Source organism: Salvia hispanica, chromosome 6, assembly GCF_029641045.1.
Source record: "Salvia hispanica isolate PSC_SH4W2 chromosome 6, Shi_PSC_v1, whole genome shotgun sequence".
NCBI classification, from domain to species: domain Eukaryota; kingdom Viridiplantae; phylum Streptophyta; class Magnoliopsida; order Lamiales; family Lamiaceae; genus Salvia; species Salvia hispanica.
Genome location: NC_142697.1, coordinates 19952583 through 19970357, shown reverse-complemented (window position 1 = coordinate 19970357; position 17775 = coordinate 19952583). Strand labels below are relative to the sequence as shown.

The 17775-nt window shown below is 39.0% G+C and overlaps 2 protein-coding genes across 2 annotated transcripts; one reads left to right on the top strand and one right to left on the bottom strand.

Annotated features, from left to right (window-relative positions):
- The first annotated feature begins 8754 nt into the window (after positions 1-8754).
- On the top strand, positions 8755-9336 carry LOC125205443 (chaperone protein dnaJ-like protein). Its single transcript, XM_048104370.2, has one exon. It carries the CDS (start codon positions 8911-8913, stop codon positions 9202-9204), a length of 294 nt encoding a protein of 97 aa, XP_047960327.1. The 5' UTR covers positions 8755-8910; the 3' UTR covers positions 9205-9336.
- A 2978-nt stretch (positions 9337-12314) lies between these two features.
- LOC125205441 (chlorophyll a-b binding protein 7, chloroplastic-like) lies at positions 12315-13788 on the bottom strand. The gene is made up of 5 exons (XM_048104368.2): positions 13629-13788; positions 13299-13481; positions 13180-13217; positions 12584-13098; positions 12315-12496 (listed from the first exon to the last, which is right to left on the bottom strand). The coding sequence occupies exons 1-5, from the start codon at positions 13679-13681 to the stop codon at positions 12479-12481; spliced, it is 807 nt and encodes a 268-aa protein (XP_047960325.1). The 5' UTR covers positions 13682-13788; the 3' UTR covers positions 12315-12478.
- Positions 13789-17775: the final 3987 nt, after the last annotated feature.

Sequence of the window (17775 nt, the reverse complement as noted above, 5' to 3'; positions counted from 1 at the left end):
GAAAAGGCGACATTCCGATGCTAGTATTCATGCTGCAATTAAGGGCCAACTCCGCCCATGGGAGCAAATCGAACCACCGCGCTGGTCAGTCAAACGTAAACGCGCGTAAATATTGCTCTAACGCCCTGTTAGTAACCTCCGATTGGCCGTCCGTTTGAGGGTGATAGGCCGTCGTAAAATGTAATTTCGTTCCACTGAGCTTCAAGAGTTCCTCCCAAAAGTCACTCATAAATATGGAGTCTCGATCAGATAACAGTTTGGTGGGGAATCCATGCAACTTAACAACAGTATCAACGAAAAGTCGAGCCACTCGCGGCGCATCAAATCCTGGTTTTAATGCGCCAAAATGAGCGTATTTCGACAAGCGATCTACGACCACCATAATCGCCGTGTATCCGTGTGATGGCGGAAGGCCAACTATGAAATCCATCGATGCAGCCTCCCACACCATACCTGGGATAGAAAGTGGCTGGATCAAGCCATTGGGCTTATCACGCACATATTTTGTGGCTTGACAAGTAAAGCACGCTGCCACATACTCCCGGACATCCTGCCGCAGTCCCAGCCAATAGAAAACCCCAGCCACATGAGCCAACGTCCTGCGCTCTCCTGGGTGCCCCGCCGTGGGCGAGTCATGACATTCACTGAGAATGGCTGCTCGTGTGACGGAGTCGCGACAGACATATATCCTCCGCTTAAAGTAGAGTAGTGCATCTGTGGCTGAGATATGAAGGGGTGCGTTGCCCAAAATCACGGCCTGGTGCAAGGCTACCAAATCCGGCAGCTCTCCGTTCTCGCGACGAATTGTCTCAAGCACTGCTGGTGTTGGCTGAGCATATAGGGAAAACAATTTGGGAGCGGGGTCACTACTGTCATCGTCCCGCCGAGATAAGGCGTCAGCCACCTTATTTGAAGCTCCCGATTTGTATTCAATTGTAAATTTAAACCCCATTAATTTCCGGACGTAGAACTGTTGGTCCGGAGTCTGCACCACCTGAGAAAGGAGGTCTTTAAGACTTCGTTGGTCACTCCGGATGGTGAACTCATGACCCAAAAGATATTGTCGCCATTTTTGCACTGCTTCAACGATGGCATAGAGCTCCTTATGATAAGTTGACGCCATTCGACGGCGCGGACCAAGTTTTTTGCTGAAATACGCTACTGGGTGTCCTTGTTGCATCAAGACCGCGCCTACACCGAAGTCAGAAGCATCCGTTTCAATCACAAATGGTAGGGCAAAATCCGGCAATCTAAGGACCGGCGTAGAACTCATAGCTTCCTTGAGGGCAGTAAAGCTAGCTGTCGCGGTCTCACTCCAAATAAAGGAGTCTTTTTTGAGTAATTCCGTAAGCGGAGCTGCGATTACCGAATACTTTTGCACAAAACGGCGATAGTAGCCTGTAAGGCCGAGAAATCCGCGTAGGCGCTTAATATTGATAGGCGGCGGCCAAACCATCATAGCCTCGATCTTGGCGGGGTCGACTCGTAATTCCCCGGCTGAAATAATATGCCCCAAATAATCTATGGTCGAGACACCAAAAGCACATTTGGACTTCTTGATAAAGAAAGAATTTGTCCGAAGTATAGATAATACCTCACGGAGATGGCACAGGTGATCCCCTGCAGAGCTGCTGTAGACGAGTATATCGTAAAAAAAAACGATCACAAACCGACGGAGAAACGGTTCGAAGATCCCATTCATGGCAGCTTGGAATGTTGACGGAGCATTCGTTAAGCCGAAGGGCATAACTAAAAATTCAAAGTGCCCGTCGTGTGTGCGGAAGGCCGTTTTGTGGATATCATCAATATGCATCCGAATCTGGTGATAACCCGAACAAAGATCTAGTTTCGTGAAAATCACCGCCGCGTGCAGCTCGTCAAACAACTCGTCTGCCGTTGGAATGGGGAAGTGATCCAGTGTAGTCGCCGCATTTAGAGCACGGTAGTCGACACAGAATCGGAACGTCCAATCCTTCTTCCGAACCAGGAGAACCGGTGATGAGAAGGGGCTGGTGCTGTGTTGAATAACCCCCTGAGCTAGCATATCTTTGACTTGGCGCTCGATCTCCGCCTTCTGGAAGTAGGGGTAGCGGTATGGGCGAACGTTAATAGGTTTGCTCGACTGGAGTAGGTGTATCCGATGATCCCAGCGGCGTGTAGGAGGCAGCCCAGCTGGGACTGCGAAAACAGTAACAAATTCCTCAAGGATCGCAGCCAGTGCTGGGTCCAATTCAGCCGGAGGTGATGGGTCAGCCTGTTCGTCTAGAGCCATAGGAATCACCTCAAAGATTTCAGATTCCCTGTCCTGACGGATGAGTGAAAATAAGCCATTATAAGATATCTCCTTCGGCGGTCTGTCTTACCCTTTCAAAATTATAGGAGATTTCTTCCATAGGAACTCCATAGTTAGATCTCGAAAGTCCAACATCACTTTGCCCAGATCCTGGAGCCATTGCACGCCCAAAATGACGTCAGGGCCTTCGACCTGCAGCAGGTCGAAGGTCGAACTGATTTCCCTGCAGAGAAATGGGTGTATTGAGACTAACATAATCACAGCGCAACGAAGCACCGTTGCCTACAAATACCCGAAATGGAGAAATAGTATGTAAAGAGAGACTTAGCTGTTCCGCGACGGCGGGCTTGATGAAATTATGGGTACTGCCGCCGTCGATCAGTACAGACACCGAAGCTTCAAAAATCTTGCCCGTAACGCGGATTGAGCGCGGCCTGAGCTTAGGGCCAATAACTAGGACGCTGGACACGTCACCTGAAATCACCATATTCTCCGCGTCGCCGGTATCTATAGTCTCCTCGTCGCCCATGAAAGCATAAAATTTCTTGCTGCAAATATGTGATCGTGTATACTTTTCTGGGCAGTACCAACACAAATTCCTTCTAGTACGGTCTGCCCTTTCTGCAGCGGAGATACGAATAATTGGGTAATCTATCGGGCCCTGTGGTTCGCGTTGCTGTCGTGGCTGGCCATTTGTTAACCGGGCCGAGTCTGCCGGTTTCAGGTTAGAGATGAGGGGCTTCTGGTTGCTCTTGAACTCACGGGGTTGCCAATTGTTCCGCGCGTTATTAGAGTGTCCGGCAGTCGAAGCAGCTTGGCATGCCGCTAACTGTTGAGCGAGGGCTATGGCCTCGCTTAGAGAGGCAGGCCGGCGAATCAATAGCTCATGTTTGAGCGAGGCCGTCAATCCAACGATAAACAACGACGTCAAGGTCTCGTCTCCCACATGTGATACCTTCCGTAAAATCGGCTCGAATTCGGCGAGATATGAATCCAAAGACCCGTTCTGGCGAATGGTAGCCAAACGGCCTACATAATCCTCATATAGATCGGGATCAAAACGCTTCTTAATGTCGAGGAGGAACTCGTCCCAACTTCGGTCTGTGTTGTTGGTCTCCCACCATTCAAACCATTCCTCCGCCGCTTCATCCAATAGAAACGCCGTGAGATATAGGCGATCCGTTGGTAGAGTGAAGGTGTGATTGAAATATTTCTGAATCTTCTTTATCCACAACACCACGCCGTCGCCATCAAATCGAGGCGGATCCATCTTCAATTTTGGCCACGAATCCTGTGTAAACCCCACCGGTTTGATGGTGGTGGACGGCGGAATCTTCCAACCACGCGGGTTGGGTGCCGATGGAATCAGCGACGTTGTTTCTGGGGGCTTTTTTCCCAGGTTTTCGACCGCTGCGAGCAATCGGGTCATATGGTCATCCATGCTCTTGTTCCATTGGGTCTGTTGTCGCTCAAAGGCTTCCTGAGCAAAACGATTGGATTGAATCTTTTTCTCGTCACCAGCGATGCGCACTTTGATGTCAAACATGCTCTGGCCGAGTTCTTGGAATGTGTAATTGAGGGTAGGGTCTCCACCGGTGATAACTTCGTCGGACGCCATGGCAGAACGTAGACAAGGTTGTTGTAACAATCAGCGGGGGAAGAGAGGCTCAAGAAAGCACTAGTTGATAGGATTAAACGTCCTATCGCCGATGGATTGCAAGATGTTCGATGAATTGCCCCAGTGGAGGTGCTGGGTTTTTGTTTGCAGAGACTAGGGTTGAGACAATAATAAATTTTATTAATTATTTCTCAAGACTCGATCTAAGGGAATTCTATAATATATAGAATTCCCCTTGCTTGATTCGGACTTACGATTCGGGAAAGAATCAAGAAGAAAACCCGAAAAGATTTGACTCTATCTATCTAAGCAAATAAAACGATAATTTAGGAAAAAACAATAATATCTCTCAAAAATAAGGAAAAGCAAATAAACTCGCGGTGCCTATCTTGATACGAAATCCTTGTACTTGCTGGGGCGAGATCTTGTGCGCTTTGGATGATCTCTTCTCGCCTGGGCTGCTGCTTTCTTCACGGTCTTGGGCTTGTTTACGGTTTGTTGGACTTGCCTCTCGATGTCAGGTTGCTCCTCACGTGGGCTCGTCGATTGTGTTTCCTCGTTCACTGTTGGGTCCCTATCAGAAAACTTGTTGAGATCAGCAGCAATGCATTTTGGAAAGGATGTTAAACAATCGTAGAACTGCCCGGTCGAGGGGGAGAGGAAGTATTCTCCAGACAATTCCTCTCTTCCTCTTCGAACATCGGAAAGAACCACTGCTGAAAGTACTCTCGGTTTGTCCGGCCGAGGGAGAGAAGATGTATCCCACCGAACAATCCTTCTCCAAATGTATGTTGGCCGAGAAGGCAAAGATGCCCGCGGGAGAGAGGGCGAGAAAGCTACTGCAATGCAACCCACATATCGATGGTGCCAGGAAAGACCGGTAGCAAGACAGCCCGTAAAGGAGGCGAAACAATCGGAGAATTATTTGGCAAGAGGAAGTACCAGCATAGTGGTGAGTGCAACGAAGTCCAGTTTAACTGGAGAAGAAAGCAGCCTCGAAAGAGGCGCGGTGCACAATTGTCGAAGTGGAGAAATCTGCCATGATGGCAGCACGAGGAGAAATCGAAGTGAAAGAGGCTGTCTGGAATAGTGAGAATTCCGAAAAGAGGGGAAGCACAATGCTGGAGAAGCACCGGCCGATAAAGAGGCAGGTGACCGGAGTTGGAAAGGAAAGTGAAAGGAAGCAGAGAGAAGAAAAAAAGAGACGCCATTGAAATCGATGAATCATGTGTAGTCGGATACTTCCTCCTTACAGCCAGAGAGAAGCAGCCGGAGAAACAAGGAGTTCAGCGGTTACTCGGCAGAGGTGGTAGTCTTCTTTCTTCAAGAAAAAGGAGGCTGATGGTGGTAGACTAGTAGTCTTCTTTCTTCAAGGTTTCCAAAAAGGTGAAGTAAATTTGGGCCTAAGTGTTATTGGGCTCAAGAAGAAGAAGAAAATGAAAATAATGGGCTCATAGTTTGAGCTGGAATGGGTCGAGAATGGTCCCCCCTAAATTAAGCTTTGGGCTGCAAATTAAATTCAGTCCAAAGACTAGTTAACTCCTCAACATGAGTCTAAAATGTCTGATTGAACTCCTCGACATGAGTAAAATGTCAGTCAGAAGAAGAATGAAGTGGCTCCTAATGGCATGAGCTAAAACTGCCGAAGATGGCTCCTAATGGCACGAGCTAAAACTACCGAAGATGGCTCCTATGGCATGAGCTAAAACTGCCGAAGATGACTCTAGACCGAGCTAAACTGTCATCAGAAAAAGTGAAGGACTCCTGAATACAAGTATAAACTATTTATCAAAATGAAGATCGTGCAAGTTAAGTGTCGAAAAACTTGATACTTAACTTGAGGGGAAGTGTTGGAAAGATGACATGTCAGTCCCAAGTATGTTGGAAAGAGGAACATGTGAGTCCGAATTGTATTGAAAAGAGGATATCATTTATAGGGTTATAGTTCCAATTGTATTTTTCCTAGGTACCTTTAATTCGCTAGTCCTATAAATAGGGATGTAAAATATATCTTAAACAACAATTCAAATCAATCACAATGTAGTTTTTAAGAGTTCTTCGATTTTATTTTCCGCATTTTACTTTTCAAGTATCAAACTTCAAGTAAGAGTATGGACTAATGTTTAGGAAACCAGAATCCAGAAAACTATCCTTTCTTGCACTTTTGGAAACCATTATATATTGAACATGAATAAAAATCCTGCAACCAGCTTCATTGTCCGGCTAAATGACTTCAACTGAAATTCCTTGTGTCAAAAGATTATACTACATTAATAGAGTATTATAAAACCATACTATGTGCATCTTTGGATAGCTCATGAGTTAAAACTTGAAAAGAAGAAATGGCATTTTGAACTTTATCTGTTAATAATATCAAGAAAAGCGGAGAGGATCACCTCATTCAAATGATACACCATTTCATCCTACACTAATAAAATAATAACACGTGGATATTTTTTAAATTAACAAAATAAAAGACTAAAAGTTTAATTATGATGATACATATCCTCATACATCAATAGTTTAATGCCATATATATATTCTTTAAAAAAGGAAATAACACACTAAAACCTAAAATTTAAACCCTAGAGGTTTCATTTATTTAATTCTCATTAAAAATTATAAACGTAAATCCCCTTTTTTTTTCTTTTTTGTTAAACTTTGTTTTTTGTCTGCAAGGAAGGTTAGCTCCGATTACTTTACGTTTACAACTATGTACTATTACTTGATTTCGTGACTTATTTCAAACTTAATTGGTATTACGTGTTTCTTCTTCCTTCTAATTCTCTAAGTTAAATGCATAAAAAATATAATAAAGGATCGAAATATCTATCAAAATATTTTATGTAATTGGTTTTAACTTTTTATGAGGCAGTACTAAAAATAAATGACATTGGATGAGAATATGATAAGTATGAGAGTTTTTTTATCTAGAAGTTAAAATTTAATTAAAAGAAAATTCTTGATAAATTGAATGTTTCGTTCATCCAATTTATAATGGAGATTTGGAGAGCTTTTGACATTTTGTGGTTTTTAGAATGGTGAAACCTTTATTTAGTGTAGGAGTTGTTAATTTCATGGTGAAACTTTTATTTAGTGTAAGGCTTGTTAAACGTTTAGCATGGTGAAACCTTGATATTAATTTATCGCAGTTTTTTTGGCAGCTGCGTGGGGGATTACATGGCATTAAATGTGTATGAGGATATGTATCATCGTAATTAAACTTTTAGTCTTTTATTTTGTTAATTTATAGAATATTCACATGTCATTATTTTATTAGTGTAGGATGAAATGGTGTATCATTTGAATGAGGTGATCCTCTCCGAAAGACGAGTTACTTGCAACTAAAGGATGTAAATATGAGTAAATGTCTCTTTTGGTCCTTAACATGTTGTGATTTTATGATTTTGGTCCAGAACATTATCTTTTGAATTATTTGGTCCCTCACAAATAAAAACGAATCACATTTAGTCCGAATTAAATGAAAATGTTAAAATTTAACAAGTCAACTATTCATAATTGAATTTTGACCAGATTAAGAGTTAATAATTAATGCCTGAAATGCTAAGAAGAGGAAGAGAGAATTCAAATTCTGAGATCCAAAGCTACAGAGCTTCTCCTCAGAGAAGAATAAAGCGACTCCCAAATCATATTTCTCTGCCAAGAACAAATTTCCCCTATATCCAGCCAATCCCGTCTCTCAAATTTTAACTGTTCCATCCAATTCGGACTAAATGTGATCCGTTTTTATTTGTGAAGGACCGAATAATTCAAAAGATAATGTTCTGTACCAAAATCAAAAAATCGCGATATGTTTAGGACCAAAAAGGACCTCTACTCTATAAGTATCAAACAATTATGATGGTGCCGAATAAGACACATCTTCATCTATTCATAATAGATACAAACTCCATGAGAACATGCCTACCTGTGGGATTGGCTTCTGAAGAACTGATTCAACATCAATAACCATCCATGAGTTGCACAAATTCGTTACCTCCAATTCCAATTGCTGTGAACCCTCTATCTATTGGATTATATATCAAATCAAAAAAGAGTTTTTGGATAGCTAATGTACAAAGTAGTGGAGTATATATATTTAGGGATCACTGCATCAACCAATTTAATCCAGGACAAAAATTATGCATTTACGAGCTGGGCCTTATTGCAGGTGGGGATCTATGTAATTCAACCTTCTGATCTAGACTATATTCGTACCTCCAATAACTATATTACTCCTACTTTGTCCCACCCTTCCTTCTGCCTTTAATTCAGAATTTGAATACCTTCTATCCTTCCCGAAAATCCCTAGAAACAATGCGTATATATTGACGACCATGACAACCAATTAGTTACGTTAGTAGTGAAATACTCTTATAAAGAAGTGAAAATGTTGAATCCTGCATTTCAATCTCAAAACCAGGTTGAATCAATGGAATTTAATATTAATAGTGATTTATATCCTTTAAATAATTCAGAATTTGAATACTAGTATTACTCCCTCCATCCGCTGTTAGGAATCCCGGTCACTTTTGCACACTCATTTTATAAAAATGATAAAAAATAGTTAAAGTGGAGAAATGGTAAAATAAAAGAGAGAATAATGGTGAGAAGACTCTTGTAACATTATTTTCTCTCTCATTTTACTATTTCTCCACTTTAATTATTTTTTATAATTTTGATAAAACGGGTGTTCAAAAGTGACCGAGACTCCTAATCGCAGATGAGGGAGTACAAAATTATAAATAGAATATAGGCACGACACCGAAAATATAAAGAAACGACAAATGAAACATGGAGTAAACAAAATGAATAATTAAGAAAAGCCCAAATCACCACCACTCCAATCCGACTTACGTGTACTCTTCCACCACCACTTCCCCCCATAAACACAATCCCATTCCCTTCCAAAATCCAAATCTTAATCCAAATCCACCCCCAAAATCAACCCTTTCCCCTTCCCATTTTCCCAAAATCGCTGATTCTACTTCAATTATATATGGCGCCGATCGTGTTAACCCAATTGGCCACCGGCCTCAGCGTATTGGCAGGGGCAGTTCTCGTCAAACAGGTGATGGATCACAACCCCATGATGGGTTCGGGCCGGACGCCCAGATGCCCCAGCTGCAACGGAACGGGCCGGGTCACCTGCATGTGCACCCGCTGGAATGACGGCGATTACGGCTGCCGGACTTGCGCCGGCTCCGGCCGGATGGCCTGCAATAGCTGCGGTGGCACCGGCACGGGCCGCCCCATTCCGGTTCAGATTACTGTTCGCCCCCCGCCTTCTTGAACACCATTCGGGTTTGTTGCTCTTTGTAAAATGTAATCTTTGTGGAGACACACAGAGTCACATACAGATGACTGCTGGTATTGCTCTTTAGGATGTAACTAAAATTACAAAATTCATATAGTTTACTGTTAATGCTCGCCTTTTTCAAGATATCTGCTTTTCTAAATATGATGTGAGCTCTTCTGGTTGAAGTTTGTGTGACATTAGATACTGCTATACGTGGTGATTTCATCTCTGATTTCCGGCCTCAGTTGTATTATGTAGTTTAATTTGGTGTCTTGTTGAAGCTTTTAACCATTGAAAGTTGAGGGGTTGTGCATCTTTGTCTAATTTGTTTTCTTCATTTATTTATTGCGTGTTTTTCTTTGATCTTTAGGCTAGGAAAAATGCACGATATGTTGCTTTGTAATGGCTGGGACTCTGGCTTACTGCTATAATGCTATCTGGATCTTTTCTTGCCTCAAAATCTTTAATCTTATTTCATCTTTTATTGTTAGGTTCTTTTCCTCTTTCATCTTTTTGCTTAATTTTTACAACTTAGTAACTTATTAGTAATTCGCTATTCATGATATAATTTTGTTGATGAGAGGAGAGCTTTGAAATGCCTGTATTTATCTGAGATTAGATAATTCTAAAGCTTCTTAAGTAATTACTGAATTCACGGTATAATGCTGGAATTCAGTTGTATTTGACAAATGGTGTATAATTTATTACTAAAATGAATCATGTGTGCGCCCCCCAAATTGTTAAGCTGTGTGGTGTGAACCATGGCTTCATGAAAACTGTAGACTGCGGTGAACTTGAGCCTTTAAAAATTCAGAGTGGTGGTTCGTATTGGAAAGTATCAGAATCAGAGATTTTTTTGGATCAGATAAACTGAGTTTCTGGTTAATCATTATTTACTGAATCTTGTAATCTATGATGGAAAACAATTTGCCATGAGAGCTAAGAGCTAGAGAAAGATTAATACTTGCATATTATGACTACCATTTAGAATTAGAGGCACTAAAAAGTGCGTGGCTGAGACTTGTCCGGGTTGTTTACTTGGTCACTTCTATTGGCTTATTTTGTCTCTTCGCTTTGAGACTTGAGAGAGACATTCACCTAGTTGATGTTTATGTTTGTGATTGAACTTAATTCATATTCGCTTAGTTGTCCTATTATGTAGAACCGTGTGAAGCTGTCATGTAACTTCAAGTATCTTATTACAGGTAACTATGTGAATCTTTATAATCATCAGCAAAGTAGTAGTACTACTATTTGACTTCACTAACATATTCAAGATGAGTATTTAAAACTAATTCTCCTTCCATATCAAGCAAGAACTCTTAAGAAGTGCAAGCTTGTGTGCCATGCCAAATTTGCACGTTTCAGCATAATGTTTTTCTTTTTTTACTTAAGGATACTTCCCTTTCAAACTCAGGTCCTATAATCTTCAATAACCAAAATTCACTGAAGTTGAAGCTTAGTCTTTACGAATAGATAGCAAGAAGCAAATTTTTTGGGACGTCGCCAATGGAAACTAGGTAACCAACACAATGCTATACTAAAACTGTGAATTAGAGAAACCTAGTGAAGTAGAGATAAAGGTACACAAGCCCTTGCATTCATTTTGCACATTGAAACTTCTGCAATATCTAAATAACATTGTGAAAACAACCTAGTAGAATCTTGAATGTGCGTCAATTTTAATCTGTAATAGTTTAGTGATTTATTTTAACGTATTGATCAAACATTCTTAGGGAGATCAGACATGCTTTGAGATCTTTTATGCTTTCTATCATCAAAGCTGTGTTTGTTACTAATAAACTTCATGGTGCTTTAATCTTACCAAGGAAAACTAATCTTAAAAGCATCACACATGAATCAAGATACAGAATATCTCCCTCGTGGCCATTTCTTTTATTGAATAGTTCTAGATTCTTGCTTTCCATATTAAAAAATGTACTTAAAAAGTTTCAGACTTTAGTCCAGTTTTCATGTTTTGTTTGTTTGAATTAACTGAACAAGAAGACAATAAACTCTTGCACGTCAAGCTGGGATATGAATAATGAGGCAACTATAGCTTTTAGGTTGGTCTAGTTCCATTGTAATTTAAACTAACTTGTAAGATTCTAGAGTTATTTAGTTGTAGGTTACAGTACGCTGGAATGAAACATGAAAGCATAAGGATAAAAGGAAAAAATAGAAGAGTGAGCAATAGACATTTGGCGTCATATATATTACATGTATTTCATAGCTACAAAATGAATCAAAGATTTTTCATCTTTATAATATGTTATACTAATATGAATAGATCATCTCATAGACCATGCACCAAGTAATGGCAAATATGGTATGAATTGTTAAATGATCCAATTTGAGCACTCAACTATTTTAAGAATTTTGTTCTTCTCTGAAAACCTTGTTGAAATGTTCAAAGCATCTTTAGCAAAGATGAAATTACTGATGAAGACAGGTAGTATTTCATAAATTGATCAGTTACCGTCCACGGTCCATCTGAAATTTAAGTTAAAATGTCTTCTTATTAACATCAAACTGCTTCACTTGAATCTCAACTCTGCATCAATGTATAGGTTATTTTGAAATGGACTCAGTCTTGCTATGCACTTATGAAATTTGAAAGATGCCTCTTGTCATTCACAGTTATGTCATGACTAAACGCTGATGCACACGACCTCAACTGCTTACAACCAGAGTCAGATTAGCAGCAGCATTCAAGATAAAAGCCAGGTGTATATAGAGCTAAGTTAGTTTGCAAGCCTATGGTTTCCTTGATGAAATCTATTATTGTGCGCATTTTACCTTTGATATAAAGTAACATTGTCATATAGATCCTTCTTACTTCAATACTTCTTTGTATTAGTAATGATTAATTGTCTCTTCATATTTGTGATGCTGATTACTAGGATTAGGACTTGTAGTCCAAATCATACATGATCAGCATGTACAATTTGTGACTTTTAGTTCATATTTGTGATGCTCATTATATTCTGCTTTATGATTTTCTATCATCAATGACTAATCTAAGATTCAATAAACTGTCTTCATGATGCATGCATATTGTTATATATATGGACATGATGTGTATTTAGGATTTCTTGGATGCATTTGTACACGGCTTAAGCACTTCTCTACATACATAAGGATGTAGCAGTACACAACTAAACAATGCAACATTAATTGGAAAAACAAACTAAGAATGTCTTCTTCCCGGAGCAATTGGTTGCTGCTGTTTGTCTCCCTCTTGTGCTATCGACTTTGTTGCTTTTTCTTACTTAGGACTGAATGACTGCATTTTGTAGTGAAACCTTCGTTAGATGTTAATAGACTGTAAAATTTTAATGCTTGATGCTTGAAATTGTAATGTTTCACTTACAGCAAATATGGTGGCGTGGCCAGGATCAGCAAGGTGAGCAAAGAGGTTATCGATGGGTCCGGTTCCGGTGTAGATATGTTGAAACCATGCTCCCATGACTGCCAACATTGCCAGCCTTCCGTTCTTGATTTCCTTTGTTCTCAGCTCCTTCAGTTTTTGTGGTGATCCAGTGCCCCACCCGAGTGGGTCGAACCACAGTCCACCAGGATAGCCAACATCGGTTCCAGTAAGCTTGTTGTTGGGGAATATGGGATCTGTGTTGACAGATCCGGGCTTGAGGATGTCTGCCCATCTTCTTCCCTCGGCCCAGCCGATGAGAATCAACTCGACAACAAAGAGTGTCGTCGTGTCAGTGAAGTACTCCTGCTCACCGGCAGTGTACCACGAAGGGGTGTTGAGGATGCCGATCTTGGTAAGGAACTCGGGGATGAAAATGCCGGCAGCGCCCAGCATGGCCCATCTGCAGTGGACGAGCTCTGCCTGCTGGTTCCATTTCAAGCTCTCGGGGTCAGATGCTGCAGAAAGAAGCAAAGCAGTTTAAAACTCAATTGGTGTCTTCCAATTTCTCTAGGTCTAGCTGATGCTTGATAATGTACCTAGGCCAAGAGGATCGAAGCCGAAGTCTCCGGGAAGGCTGCACAGCAGGATTCAGATAGGTATCAGAAGTATATTCACAATGCTATCAAAACTGGTGCATATGGGAATGTTAGCAGACCTGCCATCGAGCCACGGGGGAGGGGTGCTCCCAGGGAACCACAACGGTCTGTCGGGATCAGCTGCCGCACAGACAGCCACTGATCTCTTGTCCGAAGGTGCGGTAAGCTTGCTGACTCTCAACTTTCTTTGTCCAAAGAAAGAGGCCTTAGTTGCTCCCACAATTGATCCATTTTTCTGTGAGCTGCATGATAAGTTTTATTTTTAATATGGTTACAATGTGATATTTTGCAGAATACTGATTATACAAAATATGCTAGGGTAAAAGCTAATGACTCTTTGATCATAAAAATATCATTTTTTGTGATTCTTGAAAAAAAAAAAAACTTGCCTTGGGGAGAAGGCAACAGCAGCAATGGCTGATGAAGCACAGGCAGAGGCCATTTGTGAGTGCAGGAATGTGTGTAGAGAGTTGAGGAACAGAGAGTTAAATGTATGGATGAATGGGGCTTATCTAGTTAGGATATGAGTGTGGACGTGTGATTGGCTAGTTGAGATGCCATGTGGTGTGCCTACCACATTCTGTTATAGTAATGTATTTGCCATTTGGCAAAAATCTTAACTTGTGGTGCTACTTATTCTCACCTCTTTCTCATTTGCTGTCGCCTTCTACCAAGATTTCCATCCCTATGTTTTTAGTTTTCAATTACAAGAAGCTATATTGAACACATAATATGTAAAGAAGACATAAAAAAAATGCCCTGGATCAGATGAATAGGTTAAGTGATTGCTTGCACTCTCAAAGTGAACAATCAATTAGATATTGCTGAATTTATCTTCACATATGCAGCAAATAGATAGAAAATGTTTGGCGCTGTTATAGGGCCAGCACAGTATTCATAAATAGGCCTGCAGCCCACTCCTTCAGAATCTGATTAGAACATCGAGGATTATATATCCTCGGTGAGAATGTTATGAGACATTATTTATAAACAATTAGAAATTACATAATACTACCATATTTTAGTTTAATTCCTTGGTTTAGCGAGACTATTCATTATTCATTTTTAACGAATGTATAAACTAATTAAGTATATTTAGAAACTAATATTTCCTCATTTTCCAATTATGTGTCCCAATTAGCTATTTTGTTACGTCTCTTATTAATTGTCTCACTTTACTTTTACTATTTTTGGTAATGAATCTCACATTTCACTAACTCATTTATCTTATATTATATTATAAAATTAATATAAAAAATAGGATACACCGGCCATTAACTTTTTCAACTTATTTTACTTTGCATTTCTTGAAATTTGTATCTTGTCAAAATGGGTTACATATTGGGGAGAGGAGTGAGTATTAGCTGACCCTCCAAATAGAGTACTATAATTCTTGGACCCGGCCCATGAGCCTTGTGTTTATGTACAAACTTAGAAATTTAAAAAGAAAACAGATGTTAGAGGATAATTATAATTTTGGAATAATTTCATTAATGGTTAGTAAATTATGATACTAGTTCAAAATGAGTATTCCCTCCGTTCTCCAGAAGTGAGGAGATTCTTTTGCCTCGAGATTTTAAAAAAATGATTTTAGAAGAGAGAATAAAGTAAGAGAATTTAAATATTCTTAAAAAAAAATAAAAAAAAATAACTCATCTTAAAGTAGGACGTCCTAAAATAAAATATAAATTGCTTATGGTGTGAAGTCTAGGGGTGCTTAAACGGTTCTCCGATTCTCGGTTAACTGGAATCGGAACTGGACCGGCCGATTAATTGAAGAACCGGAACCGGAAAACGCGATTCCGGTTCCGGTACCAGTTCCAACTTTTTAAATAAAATCGGTTCCGGTTCGGAACTAGAATCGACCGATTCCTAACCGGGAACTGGATTATAATTCAATTTTATTTTTTTATAATTTAATATACTAATAAATCTAATTTAATTGAATTAATTTTGAATTAAAGGTAAAATAATTTGAAACATTGAGTAATTTTTAGATTTAAACAGTGTTAGGTTTGCGAGCTTTGTTTTATGAAGTATTTAAAATGTTTAACCTGTGATGCTTTGAATCTACAATTATTTCCCTAATCCATTTTTTATGAACTAACTACAATGAGTAAGACATCATAAGTTTGTTTTTAATTTCCAAAAGAACTTATACAAATACAATATCATTTCATATGATAGAAATTTAACTTTATAAAAAATTTATATAACAATTCATTTAACATATGATTTTAACCTATTTGGGAATAATTTATTAACTATTCCGTTATAAACCAAAAAGTCACGACAAGATCAATTAGCATTGAAAATTCCAATGAATATTTGTTTAGCCAAAAAAGGGAAAATGGAATTCAAGTTTAAAACTCATTTAAAAAAATACTCCCTCCGTCCCAGATTTGTAGTAACATTTTACCATAAAAGTCCGTCCCACATTTAGAGTAACATTTAGAATTTACCATATTTGCACATCAAATTTATCCCATTATTCACTAAAATTACACCCAAATGCCATTATCTACATTAAAATAAATCAAAACAAAAATAACAAACCAAAAAGTCAAAAAGGGATCCACCAACTCACTTAATTTATTATACACTCCATTATCTCACATCATTTATTACACACTTCATCATCTCACTCCACCAACTCACTTCATTAATTACGCACTTCACCAATTCCTTAAAACTCGTACCATAACTAAATGTTACTCTCTCCGTCCCGCTTTAGGAGTCCCGATTGAGTCGGGCACATGTTTTAAGAAAAAAGTGTTTAGTGTGTAATAAATAAATATTTTAGTGGATGTTGGGACCCACTTTTAGTTGAGTGTCTAATAAATAAATGTTTTAGTGGATGTTGGGACCCACTTTTAATACTTTTTTATTAGTTGTAGTGGATGTTGGGACCCACTTTTAACACTTTGTAGGCATTTTTTATTAATTTATCTCAACCGGGACTCCTAAAGCGGGACGCCCAAAATTGATCAACCGAGACTCCTAAAGCGGGACGGAGGGAGTACTACAAATGTGGGACGGATGGAGTATTTGCTAAAGTTTAGAACTCCTATTTTTGTATTAAAAAATTGCTAACATAAACTAGTCCGACCTACACACTTGACATCACTCTTATTCATATATGAATATTATTGTATTGTTGGTTTGTACTTTTTGTGTATTTATTTGAATTTTTAGGTATTATTTTTTAGTATATTTCTAGATGTTGGATTTTTATTTTTTTAGTATTGACTTATTTAAAATTATAAATAAATTCGGATTAAAATTACACATCGGTTCTGGTTCGAAACCAGAATCGACCGGTTCTTAACCGGCCGGTTCCAAACCGGAACCAATCAGTTTCGGTTCTAATTCCAGTTCTAGAATTTATAAAAATTTAAAATCGATTAACCGGTCATCGGTCCGTTTAGAACTGGAACCGGCCGAATAAGCAGGCCTAGTGAAGTCCCATCTAAGATGAGTCTAGTTCAATTTAATTGATTAAAGCTTAATAATTTAGTCTAGTTTATACAGAGTACATTAGAGGAGCGTATCAGGACAAAGGGAGAGAAAATAGTAGTATTACTATTGATTCTCTTTAAAAATAAAAAATTAACCTGCATGTCCAATAATTCAAAAAAGCTCCAAAAATGATAAAGATCATAAAATGCACTTCATTTTTTAAACCAATGCATGTACTCTCTACGATTTACGGAGTACTAAATGAACGGTTTCATGCAAGTAAATACGGAGTACTAAATGAATGGTTTCATGCAAGTAAAACATTTCTTTTGCCATAAAAAAGTTGTTTCCATATGAGGAAACCTCTATAAATCTTAAACCGATCTAGAAATAAAGGGATAAATAATCGAAGCTTCATAATCAATTTTTTCCCCACAAAATAAAAGAAATGTATTTGTTCATTAATAATATGCCCACTTCTAGACGTGCGGAAAATATGGACTGCGACAAAGCATCAAATCAACCACTCGTTTAAACAAAATTCTTAATTAATTTTAATCTGTTGAGTGGAACTCTTTAGCCGTGGTAAATTGATATACTACTAGCGTATTTTATAAATTTTGAAAAGGATGATTATCTAAATGTGCCGTTACATTTACGAGGTTTGTATAATTGAAAAAAATTACAAAAACAAATAAACGATACATAATATAAATACTTCCTCCATCTCAAATAATTTTTTGAAACATCAATTTTATTGCATAATTAGTAAAATAAGAAATAATAAAAAGAAAAATTGACTGGAATATTATTAGTGAAAATGAGATTTAAGTTTTATAAAATAGAAATTGCTTTATTTAGAGCATCCGCAATGGTCGGCTAGCGACCGGCTAGCCGATTCGTCGCGCTGGCCGATCGGCTAGCCGAACCATTGCAGTCGGCGAGAGCGAAATCGGCTAGCGCTTCGGCGTGGGCTGGCCGATCGCTCGGCGCTGGCCGATGCGCTGGCCGCCATTGTGGCAGCCCGATCGGCCAGCGCTATTTTTTAATTTTTGAAAAATTATATAATGTATTTTT

Bases quoted from the DNA above. Each gene is read 5' to 3' on its own strand.
- LOC125205443 (XM_048104370.2), top strand. From the start codon at position 8,911: ATGGCGCCGATCGTGTTAACCCAATTGGCCACCGGCCTCAGCGTATTG.
- LOC125205441 (XM_048104368.2), bottom strand. From the start codon at position 13,681: ATGGCCTCTGCCTGTGCTTCATCAGCCATTGCTGCTGTTGCCTTCTCC. The intron at 13,218-13,298 runs GTCTGCTAACAT...CCTGCTGTGCAG, and splicing joins CCCCCGTGGCTCGATGGCAG to CCTTCCCGGAGACTTCGGCT. The intron at 13,099-13,179 runs GTACATTATCAA...TTCTTTCTGCAG, and splicing joins CTTCGATCCTCTTGGCCTAG to CATCTGACCCCGAGAGCTTG.